Here is a 24964-nt window from a genome sequence, read left to right on the forward strand (position 1 = left end):
GAGAGAGAGAGAGAGAGGGAGGATACTGCTGTGTTTTGCCTGATTAAAATTTTTAGATGACAAAGGAAATAGGGCAAGCAAGGGGCCAGATGGCGCTAAAATACACATGTTGTATACGGAAAGATAGTTGATATATGGAATACATAATATTTTATTATTGGTAGAAACGAAAGTTATTATTTTCGATATATCTATAGATGTATGATGTGCGTAATCGTAATTAGCAATTAACTATAAATTAGTGCTGCAATTACATATGCGCGGCCGCCATGTGAACTAATGTGCGCATGACATCGTTTGTGTCCGCTGATTGTGATGGACGGAAGATGTAGATCATGATAAAAAAAACTGGTATAATAATGCTAACAGTAATAAACTACTAATATTAACAATAAAATCGCTGGTGGTCATGATAGTGAAAAAGCTAACGCCTGTATAATATAAGCGTCATTTGAGTCACCTGAAGCTCTACTTAAAGACTGCACATAAATAGCGTCCGAATCACTATCGTGTATCTGAATGTTTACAAAAGACGGAAGTACTAATAACAATACAGATGTCACTTACAAAGAAAAGCTTCCATTAAGACACCTCAACATATCTGCAGGAAACGAGAGATGCTAAGATGACAAAACGCAAAAAACCGTTAGCGAGCCAACACGATATTAAACGCAAGATAATAACTAGCGTTATAATAACTGTTGTGAGAAAAAAAAATACATGATAGACAGAACACTGAAACGAGTGCGGTGATTATTGGCTAAGGTAGATGGCAACAGCCGAAACGAAACGGCAACAAGTAAATGAAAGTAATAATATTATCCATCAATATTATAGTAATAATAGCAGCATTATCAAAAAAAAAACTAATTAATAATCATATAACAATACCACAACTGGTACTATGGCATATATAATACAGTCATACATATAATATTGACGATGGACGATAAAGACGACGTGATCAATAATCATCATATTATAATATTTAGGGGGAGAGACGAAACAATAGCGAAAGAGATATACGACACACACACATATATATATATATATACATAGAAAGCCTCGTAAAGCAAAAACACATAGTCAGGAGTCTTTATCGATGATGGTGATCAATTATTACTATTATTATAGCAAAGATTACAATACTAAGAAAGATAATAAGAAAATAAAAACAGCGACGAAAATTCAACCGAAAATCGTTCAATTTTGAAAGACTAGACGAAAATTAATTAGGACAACTGGGACGAGTGTGAACGTTAAAGAATGAGAGAGAGAGAAAGAGAAAGAGAGCGAGAGAGAAAGAGAAAAAACAAAATAAACATGAACGCCAGCAAAACAGGGAGAGAACGCGGACGGCTGAGAGAAAAGACTGGAAAGAAAAAGAAGAAGACGAGAGTATTTAATAATAATAATAATAATAATGAAAAAGAAGAATAATTAAAAAATAATAAATTGTTTGATTTACGTAAAAAAGGACATGGTTGCATGTGCTTTTATTTTTTTAATACTATGATATTTTACCAAACTGTGTTGGCTACTAACTCGACTGGTTTCATGTGTGTGTGGGTGAAGCGTGTTCTTATGGATGTATCCACGGTTGTTGGGTCTGTTAAATTGTTTAATTAGAGTTATCTCAATATAACGCTACGTTGGTTCTATTTAATCAGGAAAACCGTACTTTATTCATTTGGATATTGACTTTGATGTATTAAAATCGAATTTAGGCATAATCGAGAGGCCAGTGTTTGATGACGACATTTTGCAAGTACTTAGGGCAAAAGTACTTATTAACGAATCCTTCTGTAGAATGTTTCGAAAATAGCGTACCGATTGTCTTCTGTTGTGAATGAGATGCTACGAGCAGAATCGTTGGATTTTGGATTGAAGAGCTTTGATTGTATGAAAGGATACTGATCATTAAGGTATGAAAGAGTTTAAGTTTAATCTTTAGCACATCAGCATCACTATAAGGCATCATGGGTGATACGTCAATATTCGCGATGTACCGCTTGGGTAGGAAACTACTACACGAGTCTATGCTTTCATTGAAAATCTTTCGTAGCTATGTATACCTACGTAGAAATAAATATATAATTAAGCGGTCATAAACAACAAACATAAATTGAACAATATTTTGGATGTGCAGTGTAATGAATTGCGGCAGCAGTAATCATAAATTAGTCATTTACATTCTCAGTAACCAGTGCCATAGATGTAGCCATACAAACTTATGTGCAGAAGCAACAAAAGTTAAGGGAGAAATATAACAGAAAATTGAACAAAGATTTTAGCCAACTTACTATTATAGCATATGTTTGGATGAGCATATTTAGTTATCTAAGATAATAAATTTTCGGTTTGCTTAAACTTATTAATTGGTCTGTGCATAATACCCCAGGGCATAATATAAGTTGAATAGTATTCTACACCGAACAAGGATTACCCGCCTTTCAGTAGGAGGGCCGCATCTTATATAACCGATGTGGCCATATCGTGTTCCTGCGGGTGGGCCCTTTCTCGATTTAAACAAAGCTTTGATTAATACTATCCTAGCGTGCTACACGTAGTCGTTTTTGTATGTTTGTTTTGAACAGAAATACTGCGAGTTGCGCATCATACGGAAAGCGGAACTCACTAGTTGCCATATTGACCAGTATACATACTGAACAAATTTCGTTCCCTAAGTGCACGTTGACATATTTGACACTGGGTTATTATTGTTTACTACACACTTCTCGACATATACAATGATAGTTGATCCACTGCATATTTTCCCTTTGTACGATTAGGCTGGGTGAAGTGCTGAATCTAGCCCTGTCCTGTTGGTTTTCTCGTAGGCGTTGATTCTCCGTCAGCAAGGATCCTTTTGCTCGTCGTTAAGTATCGCCATGGGCGACTTCTGCGTGGTATGTCAACATCCGCTGGCAGCAGCAGCTTGTTGTGCGAGATACGCTGTGTCTACATCGTATCAGAAAAGGCCCTGTCCGCTCTGCATCAAAGGTGGCGGCGTCGGTGGCCAGCAGAGTCAGTCAGGACCCCGAAGCATGATCTCGCAAAATATGTGGCAACAACTCGAGCTCACGGCGCCACAGCCGCATCAGATCAACCGGTCAAGGGTAAACGAGTGTAAATTTAAGGACAAAGTTGCATAACAGATAGTTTTCGAATGGGGAATGCTCTAGACCTCGTGTCACATTAAGCCAGCGCAAACTGTTATCTGAATCAGATTGCGCGATTAGCCAAGGTAAAGGACGAAAAGAAACCGGAAAGTAGTACGGCGGAAAATACGACGTATTTTGCAAGAAGAATACATCAACTCGTCAGAAGTATCAAGCTAAGCCTCCGACCTCGGTCGATTAGGTCGCACGAACGTCGTCCACAACAAAGGACAGCAGTGCAAACTTAAGAGAAGAAGTCGAGGAGGAAGGCAAGTCGTGACAGCATCTTCAATTATTGATGGAAAATCGCGCAGAGAATGACAGGTGAGACTGCTAGCTCATGTGGGCTTGACGAGGCGAGAAGTAGCAACTCGGCCTTTACGAACCTTCTTTCTATTCAGACTGTTATGGAGAGAAATCAGTCTGAATACACGAGCCAATAGCGCTGGCAGACTGTTTGTGTTGTGAGTCGAACTAAACTCTTAGGCAATTGTATGTACCGTTGCACTACGTATGACAATTTTGTATTACTAGATTTTCCTCGGAGTTACTTCTATTATTATCTCTCCCTGTTATTGTCTAATACAAATTCGTACAGGTTACGACAATAGAGCGTGAGAAATTGTGGGGAAAGATAAAAATCTGTTTTGGCGCCGTATGACATGGCCACGCTGTTCTAAAGCGATGATGCATGATGGTTAGCTAGTTCCTGGAAGCAAGGCCTTCAAGGTGAAAATGACCTGAATAAGAAAGGCTCTCAAATATTAAAAAGTAGTCATGTGACGTGCCGATTGGATTGTATATAGGTAGTACTTGAATACGTTGTTCATAGGCGTTGTACATTTATTAGCAGTGGCGAAATTTTTTTCGGCTTCTGTTGATTTAAGCCACCGAGGCTATTGTGAACTTGGTCTTTTTTTCGTTTCATTTTCCTTGGTATAATTGTAGGCTATTAAAGTAATACGCCGTCTAATTATCGTTTATGTCTTCATTTGAACCAGCGACTATTAACTTCCATTTTCTGTACAGTCAACAAACTGCTTCCTCACGGTACCGGCTTTTCAATGCTAGCAGTATACAATATTTACTATCATATAAGGCGTACAGACACACGAAACATTTTGCCCATTAACTGTGTGTCGCTTAATTTGTACGCGCGCGCGCGCGCGCGCGCGGTGCTCACTATTTGAATTCGAATATTATATATAAATATAGTTTAACGTGCAGTAACGATAAGATATATGTATGATTTCATAATGCTATTATTACTAATAAGTATATATTATAAAAGGTTGGTCGTTGAAAGTGCAACATATTTGCCGGTTACATAGCCGGGGCCGCATAACATAACATCGACAACCCTTGATAGTACTTCGTTCTACTGTAATGTACTAATGAAGGCGTACATTTCCATCTACTATTGTCTGTAAGGGACAAATTGATTGAAAATAATCGTAGGAGTGTTTCTAACTAGACACCAGAGTCACTCCGAAGGAACAAAATTCTAACAAGATTATAATTCTAAGAGCACTTTAATATACGCCAGAAAATTACCGGTACATAAGGTATGTATTGTGAGGGTTTACAAATGCAAAGTAACATGTCATTCTAAGGCGCGCAAATAGTGGCAAGAAAATCGGCCCATTACCGTTAACAACATCTTGGCTTTCCGTCTTACAGTTTCCCTGTGTATTATACATACTCTATGAGAATGCCACCTAGCTATCAGTAGTAACCTCCTACGAGCAGTAAAATAATGGATTGATATCGAGCTTATTGAAAATATTGGTTAAGCAATCGCTAGGATTCTAGCCTCGAGACAAAGAACAGACACAGACCGAATGCTAGTCTTATTATAAATATAACACTTATTATATTTTAGTGTAGAGATGGTGTAAGATTGGAAAATTCATAGTTGCGGCTGTATTGAAGATAATTGCGACGTTGATGGTATGAAACACTATACTATAACAGCAAGCAAATAGTGCTATTAGCGATGATATACATAATTTTGCGTCGTGAGAAGTTAAATTGTAAAAAATATTTTAGAACAATACAACATTCTCTTAGTTACACGTATTTGTTCTTGATGTAAATTGATCAAATGTAAGGAAGAAGACATATCAATACTGTAACGAAAGCTGTAAGTAACTTCTATATATACTCGTAGTTTATTATAGCTTTTCTAAAGTGGACTAGGAACTATTCTATGAAATACAATAGAAACAGTAATAAGGAAAAAGTAGTAGTAATAATAATTTATTATAGCTACGTAACTTATCTTACATTTTTTTTTTATTATAACTTTTGCTACTACAATTCCTGCCTTTTGTTAGTAGTGAAACAGAACGAACATACGAATTTGACTGTGATGTACGTAGATCACACACACACATATATATTTGTCTATGTTTATCATTAATATATTCATCATGTGATATGGAAAGCAACTCTGAAATTACAGTCATAATCGTTCCAAAAGCAGTACAAATCTGCTAAATGAAGTAAGTTTGGCTTCAGAGCAGACTGAATGAATATACGATGTAACGAATAATGCCGAATTATTTGTCCTATAATTTTATATTTATAAGAACAATAATTTTTTCTAATAATAATAATAATAGTTATAATGTGTTAAGTAAGTTTTAGTAAGTTGTAAATAGTGAAAGCTAGTATACTAACTTGGTGTCTTTAAAACCAACTACAAATAATAAAACATTAAACTTAGTAATATACTAAGAATTTACTATTACCGATAAATTCATAAATTACATTGCGCCTGGCATGCGAGAATTTTGCTGGCTTCCTAATCATTGTATTATTACTCGGAATAAATTAGAAAGAGCGAAGTTTGGCGGCATAATTTGAACGCAGGATCAAAGCATCGGAGACTGGCTGGGCTTACTTTTCTAATAGCTTACATCATGGTGATTTAGACTTTCTCATACGTTCTCTCATAAAAAAGAAGCTACAAAGTATTGAAACTGATACTTTAGCAAAAGATAACCAATTTTAGCCAGATACTGTTTTCTCATACGTACATTTGTTCAGGAGAGCGGGACGTGCCAAATTATAATGCATTAACGAAAATCTTATTGAACAATGATCAATTAACAATGTTTACTGTAATCGAAAAAAGAAAAAGGTCGTAAAAATAATATAAGAATACTTATGTAATATAAGAATAATCATATGGAATAACATCGAAAGTAATAATAGTAGTGAGAAGAATACTCATCTGGAAGGGTCGTTGTGCAATAGCAATCTAACATACTTTACCTATTATAGCGGCGTAGTGAGCGGAATTAGTTAGTTGAGCCAAAATTAATTCGAAATAATACGTATTCAAATTTGAACGAATAATACGCAAAGGTAAAAGGCAATCAAAATTAATGCAGGACATTAAAGTTTCTATTGCGTACAAAGTATGCAATTTTTTTTATCAAAATTCTCTGTTTCGCCAATAATACATCATAATGTTTTGCTCTTACTATAGTAATAGTGATATAGGATCGTCCAAGTCGGAAGGAAGATATAAATAATCCACATAGAGCAAACTGAAAAAGGAGGTTTTATTCATATGGGGTACATTGTGTTTAGCCACGTTCACAACAGAGCTACCGAAAGATATTTCAGAAAAGCACTTAATTTATGTAGAGTTCTTGAATATTAATACAGATCTTTATGCAAGGAGCACTTTGTTGATTATAGTCGACGAGATCTATAAAATGAGATGAGCGATCCGTGTTCTTCTGCATGACCAAAGCAGAGGCTCATATCATGATTAAATACGTGAGCAACTCAAAAGTGAGGACTATAGATGTAGAACCGATTTCAACCTTTATCGATGCCCCTCGGCCGTCAGTAATATCTCCGAATTTCTAAATAACCTTCTGAAGGGGCAACTGGAGAAAAAGCAGGGTGGAGGCAATCGAAGAAAAGCACGTAGAACAAACAGCAAGGACGTATGGCATATGAGCGCGATCCAATCTAGAAATCCTAGACAATCTTTTGGTTAGAAGAAAATTCTACATTAAATTTTTTTATTTTTATTCTTTATTTATTATTTTGAAAGTTTTTATTTTTATTCGCCGTGAGAGGTTTCTTGGAGAAGAGCTGCCGTTGAAACCGCAGTCAGAACGACATTATAAGCAACTTTTTCAAACTATCTACAAAAAATACAAAAGACATCGGTACCAATATCTGGCCGTTGTATAATCAAGCATAAACCTGTCCCTAGACTACTCAGAGCGAGCATCCTCAAGAGACTGAACATCAAAGGACGAACCTGCCACAGTCCTGGACTGCATGGATTCCATAACCTGGAAACGTTACGGGATTTAGCCAACGACTAATAATTACCTACAGTAAATGATAGTCAAAGTTATGCACAAGGATATCATAGGATGAAACAGCCTTATTGGCAACGGGAGAGCACAGCCTTTTGTGCTAGAGGTCGCTTCTTTGCTATGTCTAAAAGCAACTAAACGAAGTTCATATTTATTAAGCCGCCCACCATTTTAATTAAATAAACTTGCACAGTAATCACGCCAGGCACATGGTCAAAAATGTGCTGATGTCAACTTCTAAACCGATTGCAAAATTAGCCTCCGAAGCAATGATGGAAACCGCTGGAAAGGGCGTGCAGTACGTTAAGTTAAATTAATAGTGACAACAAAGTAAAAATCAGCCCCTAAAAAATCCATTTTTATTTCGATGTTCAATTAGTATTTAGAAAGAGCCAGTGTAAAATGCAAAATCATGACTCGCCGGCAAAGCATTGACATGGTTCAATATTCAATATTTTGTTGCTGTTTTCGGTGCCATGATGATGCTAAGCAATCAAAACTCCCGTAGATTGAGCGAGTCTGTCCATCTGTAGCCATTTTCTTCGCTGGGTGCCAAATAGTAGTTGTTCGTCATCGGGTGCTACGGCGGAGCAGGGGCGGGAGGCGGAGATGTGCATGCAAATTCAAGAAGCACGTCGTTGAAGAGGGTCTAGAGTGATGCAATTTGCTCAAGAAAAGCGTTGTCGAAACTTTTCCCGTCTAGTAAAATTTACTTTATTTATGAATTGTAAGTTTGAGCGTTACTCAATAATGAGAAACATGACCGAAAGTGCATATACAAACAACAAGGAAATGCACGATGCTTGATTGTATTGATTAGTCTACCTAGTTCTGAGCGTACTCCAGAAATAATGTATATCAAAAAATGGAACGTTGCATTACGAAGTAAATACTTTACGAAAAGGAGGCTAAAACAAAACGAGTTCTAAACGAGGTGCTTAGCAATAAGGGCTAAGAGTAAGCACATAATCCTGCTTCGTTGGGTATTATGGCAATAGTGAATAAAAGAGAAAGTAATTAACTAATAGCCTCTTTTCGAGGAATAATACTGCACCAAATACGATCTAGGTGTCTAAAAAGGCCTTGCGCTTCTAAGTTACCAGGGTAAAACGAGCAATGTAACCGATCTGTTTGAAGTATTTTCACTCTCAATGGCGCGCAGGTCAATCTCGCTAAGCCATCATTTTCCCGTGCATGCCACCAGGAAAACGATCGACACTCGTCGAGTAGTGGGCTTTAGCAGCACGAAGCGAAATAAACACTTCGTAACGACGTGCTTTTATAAACAGCGGCGTGACAAAGTAGAAGGGATCGGCGCTAACCGGCATTTTATATATATATACATATACATATATAATAGCGATAACAATTATTATAATAATAAAAATAGTAACAAGCAATTGTGGGCAGAGTAGAAAAGCAGTAAAATTATATGGGACAGCATCAGACAATTCCGGTTGAAATAGTATAAATGTCGTTAAATACTGTAGCGCTCGCAATGTGCTAGGACACTAATTTGCTTGTGGCCACTGACATAGAGGTACGGCCTTAAAAGGGCTCTAATAAAGATATGGAAACGTACACCATGAAATAGGTTAATAACAAGCTGAATATATATTCTTTTTAGAGGAGGAAAATATACATGGATAAGCTAATCTAATAAACATTTTATAATTCTGGAATTGGCCGGAACGAAAAAAAGCTATGTTTGGCGGTTGCCAGGAGCTGCAAAAATTTATTGATAATTAATTGTTGATTGACTCGCTGCAAGACCGCGGTTATAACCAATTAACATGGCCGTGGATGGCAAAACAGTGTTAAGGTGATTAAATAATGATAACATCGACAACGGGAAAAAAAATGTTAATAATAAATTTACGACTATGCCTGATTGAGAAAAACCATGACGCATATACAAACAAGAAACAATTCACAGTAAACAATGAACGCGGCACAATTTAAAATCAATTATTTCCTTGCGAGAATCATCATTTGCTGTATAGTAAACCATATGAAATATATCATTACCAGGCAACCATCATACAAATTTCGACCTGAGCGACTATATTGCCTGAGCTGTTGTAGGACAAAACTTTGGAAACAAAACGAGATTTTTGACAAAATCAATTATCACAAGAGTATAAGATCGAATTGAGCCCTGGTAATTGATATCGTAGAGCTGCTTAGAACAGGTGAGACCGCGGTTCAAAGAAGTACAAGCTTTGTTGGGCGCAGATTTGAGGCTCTGTTATTCAAATATTTCATAGGTCTCTCATAAGCAACGCTTCAAAGACTGTCCTCTTTTACCACTTGTTATTTAAATTTCAATCGTGACAACTTGTTTCAATGTAACTAAGTAACAGTATGTCCCTTTTGAAACATCCTCCATGTAGGCAGTTTGGATCCGTCTTTGTCAAGTTAATTTAGTCAGCTAGGGAATTCTCGAGAACTCGATAAAAGTGTAATATAAATAAAACAAGTTAGATAACTTGCTTTATTTACACAGGTTGCGTCGTAGGCGAAACGAGTTACGACGATAATGTACAATATATAATTGATTAATGTTGTTTATGCATTCTTCAAAGTTGTTTCCGGCCTGTGGTACAGTCACGTTCGATATGTTTGTCGTCATCGAAGCGGGGCGCTCTATAACAATGTTTTAAGGATTTTTATGCTTGACATCAGTATTTTCTAAGATTTTGGTAACAACAAGTTATAATAATTTCATTCAAAATAGGGCCGGTCACACTCAACGGCGCACTATCAAACCAGAACACTGTCGGATTTTCCGTTCGTCTTGGCTGATCCGCTGCTCTCGTAAGTACCTCCAAGGTTAGAAAGAACCTTAAAATAATTATATTCTCTTTGACTTTCAAGCCCATCCTATTTTAAACATTTTCAGCGCCACTTGTCCAATACACTCTAGCAAACCTTTCCATCTTAAAAGGTCTCTTTAAGGTCAACATTCAACGCATTGTGACCTCTTATACACTGGCAGTGCTGTGGCTGCCGTTCCATGAATTACACATAGTAGGCGAAGTAATTCCTAGAAAAGTACAGCATGTCAAATTGTTCAAAGGATACAAAGGCTATGCTGCACATATTTTAGTTAAAAAAAAAAAAACTGGGGATGCTAAATTCAGCTTTAGTAATGCTTCACAGGGGTTCCTCAGCGTTCGAAACGAACATGTTAGAACACAAGAAGAGTATCGCCTCTCTCATAGAATCCCATGCCTGGCTTACCTTTCTTCTTAATCTTCTATCGTCTCTGGAGATGACGAAAACCCTCGTACCGCATTTTCTGTCTCGCCCCCTAAATTGTCATCTCTCAGGGGCAGATAACTGAAGGCATATCTTTCGAGATGTAAGATTAATCATTGTGTAAACCTGAAGAAGCAGCCACTATCGCTAGTGAACAGTCAGCTTGTTGAAGTTCGCTTATACAGTAATTCTCATTCAGGGTTACTGGAGAAATTTTGGTAACTAATAGAATTTCGAAGTTGTACTAGGCCTAATTAGGCACTGGTTAAAAAACTGTCGAAAACTTTCGATGACGATAGTGATGGCTTCGTCTTCAGTGCTCCGTGGAATCAGTTCCTCATTGAATCTACGATACTGTCTAACCGTTTTTGTGACTGTCAATCTACAGGTAGCCAACGGCCGCACTAGTTTCGTAAGTCAGTCCTTTTCCTCGACGGTTTTATATTCGAATAAGCATCAGATACTTGCTTATAACCGCGGTTCAGGGAAAGATTTCGTTGTACTTGATGATCCGAGCCGGACATCGGAAGTTGCCGCCTTCGATATTGATGTTGCCAATGGAAAGTTGTTTGTCGTGACTGTAAAAAAAGAATCTAACATCTCATCGACACAGATCGCTATAGCTACGATAGGGGGTAAACCCACGGTTCTATTTAAGGAGCACAGTTTTGATCACGTCGTAGACATAGCTTTTGACTGGATTACAAAAAATATGTATTTAGTTGTCGCGAATGGTAGCAAAATTGTTGTTTGTCGCACCGATCGGCCGTATTGTACAGACATCTTCAATGGACGAGACGGCGCCCACTCCATCCGTTTGGATACAGTGCGTGGGGACCTATACTGGGGCGAACGTCATGGTCGTGTCTATAAAGGTCGGATGGACGGAAAACTGAGCCAGATTTTTTTATTTGGAGATCCAAGCAAGACTGCTGAAATTGGCATTGATCTAGCTACTGAACGCTTTTATTGGCAAGGATCGCAAAGTAATATAGTTGAGTTCATTTACTTGAACAATGTAACTCAAAGTGAAATTGTAATCCCAGCAATACGAACTCCGTCCGCATTGGCTATCTCCCAAGATATGCTTTATTGGTCGGAGGTCTCAGAAAATAAAAGTACTCTTAGTATTTGCACCTCGCAAAGATGTACCAAGCAAACTGTTTTAGGCCAAACTGAAACAGCAAACTATTTCAAGTTGAAGCTGTCTAGCATGTCAATGCAACCGACTCGGCCTAATCCCTGCCGCAAGCGACCCTGTTCACATATTTGCGCCATATCCGGACCAGCCGACAATGACTTCAGCTGCCTTTGCCCGCGACATTTTTCATTGATCTCTAAAACACTTTGCGAAGTGACTGTGTCATCATTTTTCGTCGTTGTTGAAGAAGAGCTCTTTAAAGCTCCGGTTGATGCGGCACTAAATAATGATTTGAGCGTTCAAGATGAGGTGATGCGCGTTCCTCGTATGACAGAAATCGTTGTTGATGATGCCGAGTCTGTTTTATATGGTGTTACTTACGGCCAAGTTCCTAAACTTATTAAAATCAACATTAACAATGGACTCGTTACGGAGTTCTGGGCAGGAGCTTCCGAACACATCAAATCACTCGTGTTTGACCCATTGCATCGTCTACTGTATTGGCTTGACTCTCAACATAAGACCGTTGTTTTGTTCAACGTTGACCGTAAAGAGATGACACGCATACAATTACATTCAAGTCGAAGTGAAACTATAGCTGAGGATCTTGCCGTCGACTTTCGCAGAGGGTGAGCATTGTAGTGTGTAAAAGTGTTAATAATTTGCGTGTTCCATAAAGTTATGTGTCTATTATACTAACTGGGGAGACTGTCAGCTGGCAAAGTTGACGTCCGCGGTAAATTCAAACTAGTGCTTGGATTGTGTCGTAACTGTATTTTATAAGGTTTCCTAAAATTGACTTCAGACGGAATTTTTTTTCGTTGTATCTAAGATAGATAAATGTGCATATTTGTAAGAATATGCACATTTATCTATCTTAGATGATAACAAGGATGATAAACAAATGCTAATTTAAGCTAAACAAACAACACTGTTTGCTAAGAAGGAGGTTTCACTTACCATTATTAAGAGACGTTGAAAAAAAGTTGCGATGGAAGTTAACTTCGACTGGGCTGGTGTAGCATAGGTTGGGCCGGAAAGAGCCATCATCTGTATCAATGCTTAACGGTGACATCCGAGGAAAACTTGACATCCTGAAAATAGCCAAATAATAATCAAACAGTATTTTGAATTTACAGGATCTTCTATATACTATTCGAACTAAACGGTGTTCATCAAGATCGAGTCATACAACAATATGGTTTGGACGGTAGGCTTGAATCTGAGTTACCCAAGATGTCTTATAAGCCGGAACGTATTGCTATAGACCAATCAACCGGCAGTCTAGTGATGTCGGCAGCAGTCAGTAGTGAAGATTCAGTGCATAGAAACATTTTCGTATTTGATGTTCAGACCGGCGCGTCATCAGTATTAGCAGAAAATACGCTTTTCGTGACGAAATTACACGCTTGGTTCTCCCGAACCTTCTGGATAACGCCTTACCAGCGGGGCTTTTTTGGTATCGCTGAACCGAAAGGAAATATTTCACATGTAAGTACTATGGATTAAAAAACGTTATTTAATTTTTTTTTTTATTCAAGCTTAAGTATATTCATAAGAAAAATATTGGGAATATATATTCTGATCTATGGCATACCAGTTTACACCGAATGGGTATCTGCCTTGCCTTCTGCAAAACCAAGAGAAGTAAATTAGTTATAGGAGCAAATGAGTTAGTTTTCATTAAGGTAGCTAACTCAAAAAAAGGTTTATATATAAGAAACGGTTTTAGATGACGTTAGAAAGTGATTCTGGACATCTAGCTGCATGTATCACTGACTATTAGCCTACCCGTTTTGTCTTCTAGAAATTTTCAAATTAAATACATAATCTAGCCGCTTTGGGTCAACCTAGTCTGTGACCTAGGGCCAGGGTGTGCTTTGTTATACAGTTACACCGTACCTTTAAACTGCTTGCGTGTCTTTCAGCATTTAATCGTGCGACGCAAAAATGAATGAACTCATTTTTAATTGAAGTGCAGCTTGTTTCGCGTATCCGTTCCATAATACTGTTTTCACAAGATTGAACTTCGCAGAAATTAGTAGAAAATGTGTTTTCGTTGCTAATTTTCCGGTATTTTTTTCTGGGGTTAATAGATTGTTCGCGAGTACTGGCGCTCGCCTACTGCCGCGATCGCGATTTCTGGGTTGCACGTAAACCCGATCGAAAGAGCGATGTGCAGTGTGGAAAATGGGGGTTGTTCAAACACCTGCGTTAACTCAATTGCCAAAGGCCGCGCTTGTATTTGCCCCGACGGTATGATGCTTGAAGGTACGTTTTGCTTATCAACCGAATAACTAACACAGCTATATTTTATGTCATATTACACACTCATCTTGTGATCTTATCGGCCCTGACGACGAGTTCGTAACTGCGACGACTAACATTGCATGAAGTCCGAAGTTGAAAAGGTACCTTAGCGCTCTGTACGGCATCTAGCAGCTGTATGGAAGTTCGATAGATGATTGTTACTTTAATACCACTAGAAATATTCGATTTTTGAAAAAAACTCAGATGCTTACAAATGCGCTTTTGCATTATAAAAGATAATTTCTTAGGGCAAAGATTCACGTTTAACTAGATCAGATTGATTTACCATAAAACATTTGTATTCGCTCAGAACAAAGACTTGACCGGCAACTAAGATATACGCAGTTCAAGATTTATGCACTTAGAACAACTTTCTATTAAGTTTGTTAAGTGTGGCTGCAGTAGCTTGTCGTTAGTTCTCTCTATACTAGCACCGTTGATGAACTAAATTTTCTTGCTAATACGGACAACCTATCAATCAATTATTTCAGACGGCACTCTGTGCGTGACACACAACAAAACCCTCGAATGTACGCACGATGAGTTTGCGTGTACGAATGATTTTCAATGTATTCGATGGCAGTACAAATGTAACGGTGTCAACGACTGTGACGACGGTTCGGACGAAAAGCCAAGTATATGCGATGAAGTAGGCAAATGTTCACCAGACACGCACAGATGTGCAAAATCACTTGAATGTATACCCGTCCGGCTGTTCTGTGACGGCGTAGCTCATTGCCAAGACGAATCCGATGAAGTTAATTGTACTACTGTGTTACTGGGGACAAATGAGTTCCGACTCTCAGGAGTCTTCACAGTCAAATGGAACTCTGAGAGACTGATAGCCGTCGGGATATTGGCGGCAGCTGTCGCCTTCGCTATGATCGTTAGCTACGCCAAATGCCAGCAACGAAAATACCGTTCGGTTGATACTCGTCACATTGAGCTAAAACAACTACCTGTGACGCTGTCTAAAATGCAGCCTATTCATGGTTAGCGGAAATCTACACTACCGATTCCATTTGGCACTAATCATAAGTTGGGAAGAATTTCCTGTATGTAACTTTAATTGGATAAGCACTTGTGAGTGGAAGACGATTATATGATTGTGTCCTTTGAGACATCCTGAAGCTTAATTCGTTCCAGGTTGCTTTTGTTTCTTGTAGACAAGTTAAATTGGGGGCGGTCTGAACAAATGTGCATCCTCTAATGCGCGACACATAGCTTACAAGATAATCCGGTAGAAAAAAAAGACATTACGCATTTAAATGGTAGACAACAGAAAATAGACGGCACGAAGTAGTGCTGAACGACACAACGAGAACGCGCCGGTAACTATATTCAAACGTCTGATTTCTGCAACACCGCGTGTATTTTTGGGTAACTTATCGTTTTCAATGTCGTGACTCGAATCTACGATGTTTATTACTGTCAAATAAATATATACATTAAAATGTGTATGTGTGTGTGTTTCTTTGTTTGTTTCTGAGTTGTTAAATAGAGGTCAGCTAACGAGAAGATAACGCTTCGACGGGAAGAGGACGCGTTAAGTCCTTTTAGAAATTAGTAACATAATAGTACTAAGATGTATTAGTTGTTGAGTAGTGGTCCACAAATGAGCACACAGACTTCTTCTCCAAGTTTTTCCCTACCTTTGGTGGGGATGAGGTATACTTTAATCATGGTAAATCCTCTCCGCATAGATTGACTTCGCTATGGAATTACTTACTGCATGATGAGTTCTAGTGTAAAAACTAATTACAAAAACATACCTAGTGAATCGAAAGGTGTCTCGTGACTCAGCTTAATCATTTTATTGACGGACATTACACTAACCGGTGCCGATTATCAAGTCAGGCACTCTTTGTTAGCACGACTAGGATGACATTGAGTTGCAGTGACCTTTATTCAGGCGCACCTTATCGTTTGACCTTATCAAAATTAAGGCATTAAATGTACGCGAATAGAACGATCAAAATGCCAGCCGGGCGTAAATGTTTGCTTGGTGTTCAACAAGGAGTCTTTAGAACGGATCTTCAATTCATAACTGTAACTTTATTATTACGTTCAAAATCCGAGACTAATGAGAGTTGTGAAGTTATACTGACATATCTAAATTGGCTAAAGTATTTGAAATAAAACTGATACATCTGTGTTGATGGTGTCTTTGTAGTTCAAGATTTATTTCTGCCGCACTTTGTACATACATGAAACACGAAGGCATATAGAAATTTAAAGTGTAGTTCGCAGATTTTATCGTCCCGTATCATAGAAAAATGCACAAATCGTCTTGAAGTCTGCGCTTTCGAGTAGTGCCAACAGCTCGCTAACTTTCCCTCTTGCGTTTACGCCGCGAAATCTGTATGCATCGAGGAAAAGGTCGGTCGTCATACCTGTAGCCCAAAGCAGGAACGAGCAGGCATAGCTGCAGGTTTATATTGTGCAACCATCTAATTCCGAAGAAACGCACAATACGTCATATTTGGGCCGAAAAATAAAAATTATTTCAATGTGGTAAAAGCCTAAAATGAAAACCTCATATAACCTCGTGTACTAGCCATCCGCATCGTAACTCTGCTGTGACTTTTTAATCGTATTTGGACTCATATAAAATGGAAATGTCACAAGTTATATGAAAGAAAGCTCTAATGATGTTGTGGCTGTCATCAGTTAGTTGACAATCAAGTAATACCAACAACAACAGGTACCTCCTTTGTCCTGTGCTTGGAATATTGATATCTGTTAGTGGTTGCCTACCATAAAGTCTTTCGAGTCGATTTGGCTGGCGACGATGTTCTGTTTGAAGCTGTGCTGCTTGCTCAAGGATTTCTCCGTACTGAGGCGGCATAAAGGAGATATCGCCTTCGTGCACCTAGGCAGACGACAATTGCAAGGCAGGTTAAGGTCAGACTGATTATTTTCGCCGTATTAAATTCTCTTGTTGGTCATAGGTCTTAGGCTGCGGCTATTATCGCAAAGGTCCGATAGTGGAGTGGCTGGCTGTACGGCGAGCTAGCCATGATTTCAACTCTGGTTCACCATCTCTATTTTATACAAGCAGAAAAGTGAAATTTGGAAAACAGAAAATATTTCATCTATTTCTGGAGTCTTTACCATCACGTGGAAGGTTATATTTGTATAGCCCCATAACTTACAGATAATTCTGCGATACATCTACAAACCTTTAGCTCATTAAGTGCATCTAAAAGTTGAATCTTGCGTGAAAGCAGTAATTGTCTTTCAAGTTTTGGGTAGATCATTTTTAACATATGCTTAATGCTATCTTCGTTCACATCTGCAACACAAATTTGCCGAAATAAGCATTTTCAAAAACAAGCACATGATTACATAATATACTAGTATTCATTCTCCGAAAATACAAAGCTTTTATATAAAGATACTAAAAAAAACCTCGGTACAAACCGCATGAAATGTCAAGCAGAATCTTCTTCTTGGTACCTTCGTTGGTGAGGGCGTCTTTTAGTATCGAGATTGTCGACAGGTTGTCTGACCGGAACACAGCTAAACTTCTACGATATTGCGCGTAGAGGACTGTGTCAAGGAATGTTGATACAAAATTTAAGGACACATCCTCGTCTGAGACAATCTTCGTGGGGACTTCCGGAAGGGCTGCTGCTACCCATGAATGCATTTCCGCTAGTGAAAAATTGCCTCTAATAAACATCATAGTAAGCAAAAGTATCAACATCCATTTTATATCTGTGTACACTTCGAACCGTACTCAACTTGACCATTGGCACGGTAGACAAGTAAGTATAATGGACGGTTTTATGTCGGCAGACGATTAACTGTGAATCATGAATCACGAGTTCGATGCGTGTATCAAATCAAAGATCACGGAGCTAATTCCTATAGCCCGCAATTGCACCTCGTATGTAATGCAATAGCTGACCACGGACATTTTGGCACCGATAGCGATTCGTATAGATTACATTTTGACGGATCGTGTCGCATCATCGGTTGCTTTGCAAGAAAACAAAAGAAATAAACAATCATTTAGGAAAATAAAAATTACTAATAGCGTATACCTAAGAGTTAACGAATTAAGAGGTCGTTCGAGGTCCTGTCGATTCGTGCGTCGGTGCAGCGACAACGGCTTAACGTGGTACCTTTAAAATCGTACATCAGAAGTGTTTATATAGTGTTAACATCATTGAGTTATTTATTGATAAAGCTCAATGTAGGTTGCCACCGTGTTTGACAACTGTTTTCGACGTATCGGGAACAAAACGCACGTTTAAAGGTGAGCGGCAACTGGCCAACAGTACGGGTTAAGATAGGATATTTTGTAGCTCGCAAAAGTTATAACGCGAATGCTATCCTCTAACATACTTTAGCAGTTGGGCGCCCTTTGGTTGCATCCTGGGTATCGCGTATACTCGGAGAGTCCCGGGTTGGCCCTCAATCGATCGAACCTGCAACAATCGTTAACCAGTCTCGTTCATTTTTATTTTCATGGTTAAACTAAAGACATGAACATGGTAACCGAACTGAAGACGTAAACATGGTAAACGTAAAGAAAAGCCTCTTCTGTTCGTACGTACCTTAAGCTCAATCCGCGTCGTTTCAGCTTGGCATCGTAAGGTTGCCAGCAAATAGTTGCCACTCTAAAACAGGTGCAAAGTAACCGAAAACAGGAAAACGTAGTAATGCCTAAAATATGATGAACTTTAAGAATTACATTTCATAAACTGTGTAACTAACACTTCAGAGCATTCTTCGATTGAAGAAATATCAGCTGGTCCTTTACGTGCTATTCTTTTTCAGAAACCTAGCCAACAACAACCTCTAAATAAATAAGTAAATAAAATTACGTCAGAATCTCTTATGGAGTAGAAATGAGATGCATTGGGGTTAGTTAGGTTCGGAGTGCTGCTTGCAAATACTACTTCATAATGCTCTATATATAAAACTCATAAACGGAAGACCTGACAAATCAAAGACGTGGACTTGATATCTTTCTGAAGTGTTGTAGATTGGCTGCCTTTGATTAGCGTCTGATGTGTTCAGTACTTACTGCAGGGGTGCAGGGACTGAAACTAACAACAGATGTATTCTTATCAGAATCGAGAATGTCCATGGGAGCGTCACACTGCAGCAATAAGAACTCGAGCGGAACCTGTAGCTCAATAGACAATATATACGAAGCATCAGCATGGTTTAGAACGAATGAATCGTTCACTGATAGGGCTGGAACAGCCGAAACAGACCGCTCAGGCTGAGGCTGTTGTCCTAGTGCACGGTAGGATTCTTTGGCCCGAACGACCTTTCGCTGCAAATCTTCAACCTCCTCCCTAATGAAAATTAGAAAAGAGAAAGTCAATACATTTGGTTACGAAGGAGAGACAAACGTTTTTCGCTGCGTATAACTTATATAACTTTGCAAATATGTGCAGGTTCAATGTTAGGTGTTAGATACGTAAAGGATGACAGTAAGGTTACCTCGAACCTGCTCAAGTTAATCGCCTCAAAGTAACGCCACTAACAACTTCGACGACCGTTTAGCAAATACGACTACTTATAGGATATACCAGCCAAATCGGGAATACCTACCATAAGTTTTTACAGGCTTATATTTCACTGAAGGATGATACTTCTGAATGTTCTTTTATGGAAAAACATATTTGAAAAACGATCCTTTTAAAGCAACGAATAACCCATTCTACAGTGTCTTCAGTTATTATTCGACAGCGTAGTAAAATTTTATTTAAGAATTCATACCCAACGAAGCTCTTCATGCAAGGTTGTTTCAGAGTTTTTGCTTCGGAAAAGATTTCAATGACCCCAAAACCCAGTTGAAAACAAAATGTCTATTTGAAGTTTGCCTGCCTGCCTCGGAATCAACTCGCGACTTTTATCCCGTGACACTTTCTTCCTAAGGTATCATTAGAAGAATACAGTAGGTGAAATGTTTTGGGTTTTCAAATATAAGTAAATAGCTAGGGTCTTTGTGATTAACGCGATATGCATTTCTCCAAGAAGATAGCCTTTTTTTCATCTTAAAACGTCCATGTTAATGTATGAGAATTCTTTTCCCTCTTTTCAAAAACGGTACAGGCCATCGTTTTTGAGTCACCAAGGAGGCTGATCATTTTTGTGCCTAGCCTTCCACATCCTGTACGCTAGAATGGCACCTAAAACGCAAACGTCTCAGCTATGACGATGTCATAGTTGTGCCGTCCGTACAACGTGATTTCTTCAAAGCTATTCACTTCTCAGCTTCATGAATCCTCGACACTGAAAATTTTCGGCGTTCATCTGACACATTCCGTATAAATATAAGCCAATAGAAGCATGTGAGTAGGTGCTATAGATACAATTTAAGCGAGCTAACCTTAAAGAAACAATTTTTTGCGCCGATTCCTGTGATATGAGGATGTAATTCGGGTCAATACGTTTGTCTTTGTTTTCGGTTGTAAGTCCAAATAGCCAACCTATTCAAGATTGACAACCAACACATAATGATTTGTTAGTGTATGAGACCTTACCATCGGAACGTTTAAAATGCATATCAAAGAAGCTTACAGCACTCTACGACCTTATCAAAGCTATCAGATAATACTAATTCTTGTATTGCAAGTTCTTCAACAACAAGCCCCTAATTAGCGCAAAAACAAAATAACCATTACCAACTTCTGCATCTGTTCCAAATTCACCATTTTGTAACTATTACAAGAACGATTTACCATTGTAGGTAGTTACAAGGATTTCTTCGTAGCCAGGTGTTCCGATTATTCCTCCAATCACAGATGTGATTCCTTCGTTACATTGCTGCAGAAAGATCAACAAAAAGTGTTCCTATGCTTCTAATCAATATGTATGCTTGTTGAACGAAAAACACTTCTTTAGAAGTATTTTGGCTTCATTAAATTGGTTTATGCTACTATTCTGCCATCATCAGTCTTCCAATTATTGACAATTAAGTTCGTGCACTCCAGTGGTTAAATTTGGCCTTACGTATGAATATCTCCGAACAGGCTTATCCTCATCGTTGAAGTAGTACACTTCCACATTTCCGTCGCTTCGCCCAGTAATCAAATTCCTCGTACCATCAGCATTGAGGTCAAATACGTCCAAACACGTTACACCTGCGTGCAAGCGTAATGGAAATGCACACACGTGTAAATCATAATGTACGCGAGTCATGTAGCTAGTAGGCAGGTTAACCACGGCATTATACTCATTTCCACATTCGCATCGCGTTAGATCATTTTTCGGGCTTATTCCTCTTGTCTTGAAGTCTACCTCCGAGCTTTGTATCGTCGACAATTTCCCACTCGGTTTGCGGTTCAGAGAGGCTGTCTATGTTGATGGCTCCAATTTTCCCATCTGAAGTACCATAAAAAAGCTCAGTTGACGGATTCCGATCGGCGTTGTCTGAAAACGTTTTACAATATCAGGAAAAAACATAATAGCACCACCCTACCTAGGTCTATTATCAAACAATGATTTCCTTCGACATTTTCTTTTGGATACATCAAAGATGGGGAATATTGGTCAGTAGCACATGGAATTGATCTCGTTTACAGCTGGGACAATACACTCCACTCAAAGCAATGTATTACAGAATCCGATTTTTGTGATCAATAGCTCTTATTATTATTATTATATGTAATTAATTTTATTATTGCTATTGAAGCAGCGACTGACCATTTTTGGTGACGCAGTGTATAATAACGACCGGTGGACCAAGACATTCTACCTCAGCGATGCAATCTGCTTCCTAAAAAACATAAATTGCGTTATGACCTATTAACTATTTACAAACCGAATAATATACTACAAAATAATTTAGGACTGTCCTCTGCGCTACGTGGAGTTAATGTTAGGCCGACCGTTCTTGCCGACGGGGCTTTGTGGCTAACTAGTTACTTGTAGGAAAACTAAACAAAATGCTCCCAACTGTATATTCAGTACTGCCGTCAAGTATAAGTTAAAACAGGTGAATTCTTTAAAATTGTACGCGCTATCGATATGATTGAAATGTTCTAAATGGAGAGGCGAAATTTGCCACCCCTATATAGAGTCCACATCGATGGTTGAAATAAATGGTTTCCTTAGCTAACTTACTAAAATATTTTCTATGTCTTTGTTTTCTTGGATGGACAGTTGATAAAAATGCTATCTAATTGAAACGGCTGCGATTTGTTACAGATATTTGTAGCATCTTGCTCTAAGAGGCAGAAATTTTGTCTCGAAACTTTTGTGGATAACCCTCTATTTATGTTGAATCTAGAAAAAAAAAACTTTGAATCGGCAATAATTTGAATATATTTGTAACAGAACATCTGAGGGACGGCCCAGAAGTTCGAGCAAAACATGCCTATCCTCTCGCAGGAAAATGGAACTTCTAGAAACGATACTCTTACTTTAATAATCCGAATGAGTCGATCCTGGCAAGCGAGAACCGATAGCAGCATGTCTTGATTCTTGCGAATCACGGTAATGTCGTTAATCGCGTCCGAGCTAATAAATGAGTGACTTTCCTTTAATGGGTCAGATACAAGAACCGTCAGTAACAGTCGTCATACTTATACAATTAGACGTGAGCACGTAATATTCCAACAAACAATGCATACAGCAGATGCGTATCGCCGATCGCAGCACAAAATACGCCTACGGACTTTCGAGATTACCATTGATGTTAGCAAATACGAATCAGTTTCTTTACTTATTTGTAAAATGCCAAATCTCCGCAAGGGATGAATGGGTCATTACCACACGGTTTTAAAATGGGAAAACTTTGAAATGTATTAAGAGAATTTTCGAGATAAAACAGTGCGAAAGAAACATAGGTTTCACACTTTTGTAAGAGCTATTTCTAGTTCGGTCAGCGCTATAATAGTACCTTGCAGTCGAAGTAATGTGTGTACACGAACTCACTGCAAATCATCAGGTCGTTCCCGTTCACTGCAATCGCCTTTATCTATAACAAGCGAGCGAAGGCCGCTTAGAGAAGCTGAGTATATTCATAAGTTTTATGACCAGTCAAATGTCATGCTTTATTGTGCCAGGTCAATTAATTTATGCACCGTAGTTTCAGTAAAACAATAAAATCATATAATCCTTCACTTTCCATATGCATTGGTTTTTTTTTCTTGTTTCTAATGTGCATATATATTCCGTCTTAGCTTGAGTACTTACTTCCTCTGTTAAATTCGTCTCGAATTTAAGAAACTGTTTGCCTTTTTTAGTGAAGCCCTGAATTTCAGATCCGATAGCCACAAAGATCTTATCTTGTACGGAACCAGCGGGACCCCCCAAGTCGATATGGGTGATCCTACTGGATGAGGGCAGCGTCTTGAATACCGTCTGCACGTCGACCTACATACCGAAAGATTTTATTAGAACTTTGCAACCTTAATGAATTTAGCAGAATGCACAAAGAGATATACTAATAACACAGTGGTGGACAGCCCATAACGGCACAGGAGAATGTTTTATTTATTCATTGTTCTTATTATTTTTTACTTTCATTCATTATGGGTATACGATACGTGTCTACGCAGCTGAATAACATTAAAGGACAATCGCGACGATACGAACTTTCTTGACGGAGAAGCAATGAACGACCCCCTTGAGGTTTCCCACAACCACTTTCTGGGTTCCTCTCTCTTCTGAAGGCGGCAGCAGACGTGTGCACTTTGGCAACGTGACATCGACCTATATAGCAAGCAGAGGAGTCTGATCTGAACCGTCCTAGATACAGTTCCTTGATTATTTAATGTTATATAGTTATTTACTGCAGTGCAATTGTCTATATAACGTGCAGATACAATAGTGCTCCCTGATCAGCACGACCGAGAAGACTGTCACAACACTATGGCTTAGACTATAGATTAAATTCTCTCTAGGCAAATATTAATACTTCAGCCGCATTATCCACGAATAATCGTAATGAAGCAAGAACCACAACTTCCAATAAACAAATATTGTCGAACAGGGAGCACTAAGGGATACAGACAGTATATTTATCAGACAAAAATTCAGACTGACCTTCCTATTTGAGTTCTGGCTAATTTTCGAAAAAAATGTTGAGCAAAATTTGTATAAGTAAACATGCGTTTAGTAATTGTGCTAAACAATTTAATTCATAGTAACTTCATATTCATAGTAAAAAATATTAAAGACATTCAAGCAAAAATGCATACGTTTAGTTGCGTAATAGCGTTCAATATAGTATATGTCTTAGGGTAAGCTCTTATCGAAGAGCACGTAAATGTATAAATCGGCAGCATAGATAACCTTTGCTTTTAAAGTACCCAAAAAACAATTAAAATTTGTTCTTTGTATATCTACCTGAGCATAATCCACTCTGTTTAAACTTAGTTCCATTGTTGTTGTCGTGTAGCGTACACAAAACGAACGGTTGAATTCAGTTCCTGAAAATCTCGCGAGAGTCGCAGTTTTTATAGGGTGGATAGCTCGGCGCGAATCGACATCACCTTGGCAACAGCCCTATGCCCCTGCCGTAGCTGGCGCTAAGATCGAAAAGCCGGGATGAGTTAAGCTAGTTGAATGAAGGTCAGTTAAACTCGGTAAAACAATGTTTTCCCGAAGGTCAACAATAGATTTTTCAGATAGATAAATAAAGAAAAAGAAAATGTGGCCAATTGGTTTGTTTGCTATGCACACCACTCTATATGTAGCCGAAACATATCAATTTATCGTTGTTCTAAACGGATCTGTTCCTAGTTTTTTTTTTAAATACCTACTAATTG

At 38.4% G+C, this 24964-nt stretch overlaps 2 protein-coding genes and 1 long non-coding RNA gene across 8 annotated transcripts; 1 reads left to right on the forward strand and 2 right to left on the reverse strand.

The window, feature by feature from the left end:
* The first annotated feature begins 6 nt into the window (after positions 1-6).
* LOC111266667 (vitellogenin receptor) lies at positions 7-15680 on the forward strand. Of its 4 annotated transcripts, XM_022844344.2 has the most exons (8): positions 7-1607; positions 1810-1925; positions 2841-3485; positions 10248-10327; positions 11160-12541; positions 13052-13403; positions 14009-14183; positions 14714-15680. In XM_022844344.2, the coding sequence occupies exons 5-8, from the start codon at positions 11484-11486 to the stop codon at positions 15217-15219; spliced, it is 2091 nt and encodes a 696-aa protein (XP_022700079.1). In that variant the 5' UTR covers positions 7-1607; positions 1810-1925; positions 2841-3485; positions 10248-10327; positions 11160-11483; the 3' UTR covers positions 15220-15680. The 4 variants fall into 4 exon arrangements, with proteins under 4 accessions (XP_022700079.1, XP_022700078.1, XP_022700080.1 ...); XM_022844343.2 differs by having other exon boundaries at positions 7-1925; XM_022844345.2 differs by lacking the exons at positions 10248-10327; positions 11160-12541 and having other exon boundaries at positions 7-1925.
* On the reverse strand, positions 7075-14002 carry LOC111266668 (uncharacterized). 2 transcript variants are annotated; one of them, XR_002684207.2, is made up of 3 exons: positions 13815-14002; positions 12873-13006; positions 7075-8090 (listed from the first exon to the last, which is right to left on the reverse strand). It is a non-coding gene; the product is annotated as an uncharacterized LOC111266668 (long non-coding RNA). The 2 variants fall into 2 exon arrangements; XR_002684206.2 differs by lacking the exon at positions 13815-14002 and adding an exon at positions 13144-13217.
* A 697-nt stretch (positions 15681-16377) lies between the features above and the next one.
* LOC111266666 (BBSome complex member BBS7) lies at positions 16378-24945 on the reverse strand. 2 transcript variants are annotated; one of them, XM_022844339.2, is made up of 18 exons: positions 24543-24744; positions 23790-23906; positions 23388-23567; positions 23092-23169; positions 22613-22729; positions 21894-21966; positions 21489-21620; positions 21201-21331; positions 20930-21014; positions 20578-20677; positions 19261-19537; positions 18788-18850; positions 18576-18658; positions 18272-18352; positions 17646-17896; positions 17405-17517; positions 16980-17094; positions 16378-16615 (listed from the first exon to the last, which is right to left on the reverse strand). In XM_022844339.2, the coding sequence occupies exons 1-18, from the start codon at positions 24576-24578 to the stop codon at positions 16476-16478; spliced, it is 2172 nt and encodes a 723-aa protein (XP_022700074.1). In that variant the 5' UTR covers positions 24579-24744; the 3' UTR covers positions 16378-16475. The 2 variants fall into 2 exon arrangements, with proteins under 2 accessions (XP_022700074.1, XP_022700076.1); XM_022844341.2 differs by having other exon boundaries at positions 16590-16672; positions 24543-24945.
* Between the last annotated feature and the right edge of the window lie 19 nt (positions 24946-24964).

This window comes from Varroa jacobsoni, unplaced genomic scaffold (genome assembly GCF_002532875.2).
Source record: "Varroa jacobsoni isolate VJ856 unplaced genomic scaffold, vjacob_1.0 scaffold_1107, whole genome shotgun sequence".
NCBI lineage: Eukaryota > Metazoa > Arthropoda > Arachnida > Mesostigmata > Varroidae > Varroa > Varroa jacobsoni.

Coding starts and splice junctions, on each gene's coding strand:
- LOC111266667 (XM_022844342.2), top strand. CDS start 11,061: ATGACGATAGTGATGGCTTCGTCTTCAGTGCTCCGTGGAATCAGTTCC. Junction 12,542..13,051: donor GCCGTCGACTTTCGCAGAGG/GTGAGCATTGTA, acceptor TTGAATTTACAG/GATCTTCTATATACTATTCG. Junction 13,404..14,008: donor CGAAAGGAAATATTTCACAT/GTAAGTACTATG, acceptor TGGGGTTAATAG/ATTGTTCGCGAGTACTGGCG.
- LOC111266666 (XM_022844339.2), bottom strand. CDS start 24,578: ATGGAACTAAGTTTAAACAGAGTGGATTATGCTCAG. Junction 21,967..22,612: donor GACTCATTCGGATTATTAAA/GTAAGAGTATCG, acceptor TATGTTTTTTAG/GAAGCAGATTGCATCGCTGA. Junction 18,353..18,575: donor AAGGGCGCCCAACTGCTAAA/GTATGTTAGAGG, acceptor ACGATTTTAAAG/GTACCACGTTAAGCCGTTGT.